The 6309-nt window shown below is 43.3% G+C and overlaps 1 protein-coding gene across 1 annotated transcript; it reads left to right on the top strand.

Annotated features, from left to right (window-relative positions):
* The first annotated feature begins 3614 nt into the window (after positions 1-3614).
* On the top strand, positions 3615-5123 carry LOC132867594 (protein FAM200A-like). The gene has a single exon (XM_060900579.1). It carries the CDS (start codon positions 3615-3617, stop codon positions 5121-5123), a length of 1509 nt encoding a protein of 502 aa, XP_060756562.1.
* The last annotated feature ends 1186 nt before the right edge of the window (positions 5124-6309 follow it).

Raw genomic sequence — 6309 nt, 5'->3', positions numbered from 1 at the left:
ACTGTAAGTTGTTCTCACACAGGTTGCATTCATTGTGTCTAATCTGGTAATTAGGACCTTTTACTGCCTCATTCACCACAGGTTTAGAGATTAAAATACTTTAGGAAGAGCCTAAAGTGCTCTAGAAATCAAAATTGATGTTTCATTACTTTCTGTACCTGTCCTTTCGTGTTATGGGTGCCTAGATCCAGAGTGTCATCAAGACTACCTTTCTTGAGTCCAAGATCAAGTCCAAAGAAGTTCAAATACAAGTCAGAACCACGTACAAATTAGCTAGAAAGAGTCAAGATTGAGACAGGGGAAAAAAAATCCTTCAAGACCACTTACTTTTTTAAAGGAGGAGTTAATTGAGAAGAATTTTACACTGTAAAATATAATAAGTTGACTTTACTTAAAAAAAATATGCAAAGTCGTTGCCTCAAAAAAAGTCATTTATGTTGATTTAGATAAATTAGATTGGGTTAACTTATTTTTTGTGAGTTTGCAGTACTCAAATTAACTTAGATTAGTTTGATTACATTAACTTATTTATTTTGAGTTTGCAGTACTCACATAAACTTATATTAATTTGATTACATTAACTTATTTATTGTGAGTTTGCAGTACTCATCTTATATAATTTTGATTACATTAACTTATTTATTTTAAGTTTACAGTACAAGTTAATGTAATCAAAATTATATAAGATGAGTACTGCAAACTCACAATAAATAAGTTAATGTAATCAAATTAATATAAGTTTATGTGAGTACTGCAAACTCAAAATAAATAAGTTAATGTAATCAAACTAATCTAAGTTAATTTGAGTACTGCAAACTCACAAAAAATAAGTTAACCCAATCTAATTTATCTAAATCAACATAAATGACTTTTTTTGAGGCAACGACTTTGCATATTTTTTTTAAGTAAAGTCAACTTATTATATTTTACAGTGTATATATTTGGCGGCACAGTGCTGTACTGGTTAGCGCTGTCGCCTCACTGCAAGAAGGTCCGGGTTCGAGCCCCGGGGCCGGTGAGGGCCTTTCTGTGTGGAGTTTGCATGTTCTCCCCGTGTCCGCGTGGGTTTTCTCCGGGTGCTCCGGTTTCCCCCACAGTCCAAAGACATGCAGGTTAGGTTAACTGGTGACTCTAAATTGACCGTAGGTGTGAATGTGAGTGTGAATGGTTGTCTGTGTCTATGTGTCAGCCCTGTGATGACCTGGCGACTTGTCCAGGGTGTACCCCGCCTTTCGCCCGTACTCAGCTGGGATAGACTCCAGCTTGCCTGCGACCCATAGATACCAGTTTAAAATGTGGGACAGTCAAAAGTCCAGAGACAGAAGATCTGAGGGAGCGGGAGGGACAGTACAAATGAATTAGCTCACAGAGATAGAAAAGGGCGAGACCATGAAGAGCTTTATAAGTTAGTAGCAGGATTTTGTATTTAATCTGACAGATAACTGGCAGCCAGTGCAGTTGCTGTAAAACAGGAGTGATGTGAGCCGTGCGCTTGGTGAGTGTAAGGACTCTAGCTGCTGAGTTTTGGATGTACTGCAGGCGATTGAGTAGTGTGGCAGGGAGACCATAAAAGAGAGAACTGCAGTAGTCAAGATGAGAAAAGATAAACGCATTGACCAACATTTTGGCATCAGTTTCAAAGAGAAGAGGGCGGAGATGCGGAGGTGAAAGAATGCATTCTTAGGAATAAGTTTAAAATGGGGTTCAAACGTAAGGGTGGAGTCAAAGAGAACTCCAAGGTTTTTTACAACAGATAACTTTTATAAACATAACGTTCTCATAATTATAATTTTCAATACCATACTAATGACTTGCGAGTGCATATTTATGACTTAGTATAAGAATTACTTCATATCTTACAACGAGATAACTTTCTCATAATTATGACTTTCAATCTCATATTAATGACTTAATATTTCATAATTATGACTTGCTAGCTCGGGCGGCACGGTGGTGTAGTGGTTAGCGCTGTTGCCTCACAGCAAGAAGGTCCAGGTTCGAGCCCTGTGGCCGGCGAGGGCCTTTCTGTGTGGAGTTTGCATGTTCTCCCCGTGTCCGCGTGGGTTTCCTCCGGGTGCTCCGGTTTCCCCCACAGTCCAAAGACATGCAGGTTAGGTTAACTGGTGACTCTAAATTGACCGTAGGTGTGAATGTGAGTGTGAATGGTTGTCTGTGTCTATGTGTCAGCCCTGTGATGACCTGGCGACTTGTCCAGGGTGTACCCCACCTTTCGCCCGTACTCAGCTGGGATAGGCTCCAGCTTGCCTGCGACCCTGTAGAACAGGATAAAGCGGCTAGAGATAATGAGATGAGATGAGACTTGCTAGCTCATAATAATGAAATCCTATCTCATAACTGTGACTTAGTACCTCATAATTATAACTATTTCATAAAAATGAGAATATTTCCCATAATTATGACTAATTATCTCATAATTATGACTTAGTATCTTACAACAATGGGTGGCACAGTGGTGTAGTGGTTAGCACTGTCGCCTCACAGCAAGAAGGTCTGGGTTTGAGCCCATTGGTTGACGGGGCCTTTCTGTGTGGAGTTTGTATGTTCTCCCCGTGTGAATGGGTTTTGTATGTTCTCCCCGTGTGAATGGGTTTCCTTCAGGTGTTCTGGTTTTCCCCCACAGTCCAAAGACATGCAAATTATGTAAAATTGCACAAGTCAGTGCATACTTAGTGCCAGTCCCAAGCCTGGATGGACTAGGGAGGGATGCATCAGGAAGGGCATCCGGTGTAAAACCTATGCCAAATCAAGTATGTGGAACACATCTGCTGTGGTGACCCCTAACGGGAGCAGCCGAATGTAACAATGAGAAAATTCTCATAATTATCACTTAATAACTCAATTATTACTTAGTATCTCAGAATTACAACTTATAATTACTTATCTTTTAACAATGAAATAATATTATCATAATTAGGACTTTCAGTCTCACAATAATGACTTAGTATCGCATAATTATGACTTGCTATTTCATAATAATGAAATCCATCCATCTATCCATTATCTGTAGCCACTTATCCTGTACAGCTGTGGTCTCCAAACCACGGCCCGCGAGCCAACTACGGCCCGCGGGCAGCGACTTTATGGCCCGCCAAGTGACGTCTAAACAAAGGTCAGGCATGCGCAATGCGATCCCTCCACATCCCTGGGTGCCTTCCGCTAATCACAGAGTGAGTAAAACAATATATCATTGACAGATGAAATACTAACAACAGACAATGGCTACCACTTCAAAGAAACGTAAAGTTGACCGCGAAAATCGCCAGTTTAAACCGGAATGGACGGATGAGTTTTGTTTCATTTTACCGGCATATCAGAACGCTAAGCCAACATGCCTGATATGCATGCAAACTGTCGCAGTCTGCAAGGTTGACAACATCAAGAGGCACTTCAGAACTATGCATGCTAGCTTTAATTCCAACTTCCCAGAACATTCTGATCAACGCAGACAAAAAATAACCACCATGCAGTCTTCTTTAAAGCGCTCAGTTTTTAGAATTGAAACGTGTAACACGGCACATCAAAGGGCAAGAGCAGCGTCTTTACGTGTTTCGTGGAGTCTCGGAAAAGCAAAGAAACCTTTCACAGACGCAGCCATGGTTAAAGAGTGTGCGATTGGTATGGTGGAAGAGGTTTTATGCCACGATATGAAAACCCAGCAAACTGTCGTGGAGCTATTAAAGCAGGTACCGTTGTCAGCCAACACTACCGCAAGACGAGTCGAAGTTTTAGCCGAGGATTGTACATCCAAACTGAAGGCGGATCTCGTTAAAGCAGATGCCATGTCCCTGGCAATAGACTCGTCGTGTGACCGAACGGATATGGAGCAACTGTCTGTTTTTGTCAGATTTTTTGATGGGAATGCATTCAGGGAAGAGCTGCTATGTTTGCTTCCTCTACCTGGGCGCTCAACGGGGGAGATTATCTTTAACGAGCTGACACGGTTCTTTGAGAAGGCTGGCTTGGACGTGGACAAAATTGTGTCAGTTGTCACTGATGGAGCCCCGTCCATGGTGGGACTTCGACAGGGATTGGCGAGCAGGCTGTCCGCAATTAACCCAAAGATGTTGACATTTCACTGCATCATTCACCAGTCAGTGCTGTGCGCGAAACTCGACAACAAAATGAAAGATGTCATGGATTTTGTGACCAGGCTAGTGAATTTCATTCGAGCGAATTCAAGTCTGCAACACCGGGTTTTCCGAGCCTTCTTGGAAGAAATGTCAGCTGAGCACAGAGACCTTTTGCTGCAGAACGACGTGCGCTGGCTGAGCAAAGGCCGTGTGTTGGAGCGTGTGTGTGACCTGCACGCCGAGCTTGTTTCGTTCCTCTCCAGCCTGCAGAGTCAAAAAGCGCAACAGTTCCAGACTTTTTTGACCGATCGGAAGGAGATGGCATACGTGTGTTTTTTAAGCGACATAATGTCTCATCTGAATCACCTTAACCTTAAACTACAAGGCAAGAATCACACTGTTGCAGACATGTACGAAGCTATTGAAGCATTCCAGGGAAAGCTGAACATTTTCGAGAGAGACATTCGAGGGAGAAAGTTGCACTTTCCTCGTTTGCAACAGCACTGTGAAAAGAACGGCATGCGCGAAGATCCAGCAATGGTGCACTTCGTGACCAAACTGGCGGAGAACTTCAAGGAGCGATTTGAAAGCAACCGCAAGCTCTCCCGTGACATCCTCCTTTTTCTGAGACAGCCGTTCTCTGTGACGCCTGATGGCCAGTGGACATCGGAGGCCAAGAAACTGCTGCCTTCTATAGATGAAGCATCGCTTCAGATGGAGGTCTCGGAAATGGCAACATCCGACACGCTTAAAGCGCACCACCAGGAGAGCGAGTTGGCTGAATTCTGGATCAATGTCGACCGTGATCGATTCAGAAACACCAGATCAGTTGCAATGCTCCTTTTGACAAGTTTCCCCTCCACATACATATGTGAAGCCTCATTTTCGGCAATGAACTGTCTCAAAAATGACGCAAGAAACAGATTGTCTGACGCACACCTTGGCGATTGTTTGAAGATTGCCACAACAGAATACAAACCAGACTTCATGAAGGTTGCCTCCTCATCCAGTCACTGCCATCTCTCACACTGATTGGTGAGTAAAATATTTGTGTCTATCAGTAGTAGGCCTATTACTCAGTAAGCATTTTATTATCCCAGACATTTAATATCTGGTCTGTTTGCTCTCTCTCTATCTCTCTCTTCAGTGACTGACGTGGCTGATATTGTCCTGCAGAATCCTCTATCTCTCTTCAGTGACTGATGTGGCTGATGCGGTCTTGTAGAATCCTGCACCTCTCTCTCTCTCTCTCTCTCTCCCCGGCTAGGAAGGTGGTTAGTTGTGTATAGTTTGTCCATTGCCCATGTATACTGCTTTTCCTGGCACTAGTGTGGCAGCAGATATAGTTGTGTGGCAGCTGATGTTTTATTTTACATTTTTAAAGAAAGCTGATGTTTTATTTTACATTTGTAAAGAAAGCTGATGTTTTATTTTACATTTTTAAAGAAAGTGATAATTCTGTGCACTGTCTCCCTCCCTCCCTGTGTGTGTGTGTGTGTGTGTGTGTGTGTGTGTGTGTGTGTGTGTGTGTGTGTGTGTGTGTGTGTGTGTGTGTGGAGGATGGTTGTTAGTTGTCCATACTTTGTAATACACAGCCCTTCTGGACACTTAATATTTGGTTTTTTTTTTTCATATTGCAAAATGTTTGCTACTGCGAGTAGGCCTAATAAAAATTACTATTTTTTTAGTACCACCTTCTGTGTCTTGCATGGCCATGTGGGGTGGGTGGGTTTGGGGTGGGGGGGTGGCTGCGGCCCTTGGCCTCACTTACTGTTCATAATTTGGCCCTCCATGAAAACTAATTGGAGACCACTGCTGTACAGGGTCGCAGGCTGACTACTGGCGAAAGGCGGGGTACACCCTGAACAAGTCGCCAGGTCATCACAGGGCTGACACATAGACACAGACAACCATTCACACTCACATTCACACCTACGGTCAATTTAGAGTCACCAGTTAACCTAACCTGCATGTCTTTGGAGTGTGGGGGAAACCGGAGCACCCGGAGGAAACCCACGCGGACACGGGGAGAACATGCAAACTCCACACAGAAAGGCCCTTGTCGGCCACTGGGCTCGAACCCGGACCTTCTTGCTGTGAGGCGACAGTGCTAACCACTACACCACCGTGCCGCCCATAATAATTAAATCCATCCATAATATCTCATAATTGTGACTTAGTACCTCATAATTATAACTATCTCATAAATATGAGAAAG

This window comes from Neoarius graeffei, chromosome 19 (assembly GCF_027579695.1).
Source record: "Neoarius graeffei isolate fNeoGra1 chromosome 19, fNeoGra1.pri, whole genome shotgun sequence".
Taxonomy (NCBI): domain Eukaryota; kingdom Metazoa; phylum Chordata; class Actinopteri; order Siluriformes; family Ariidae; genus Neoarius; species Neoarius graeffei.
The sequence above is the reverse complement of the archived record's forward strand: the minus strand, read 5'-3'. Positions and strand labels throughout refer to the sequence as shown.

What these genes read in the sequence shown, in the direction of transcription:
- LOC132867594 (XM_060900579.1), top strand. Translation starts at nt 3,615, where the DNA reads ATGGTTAAAGAGTGTGCGATTGGTATGGTGGAAGAGGTTTTATGCCAC.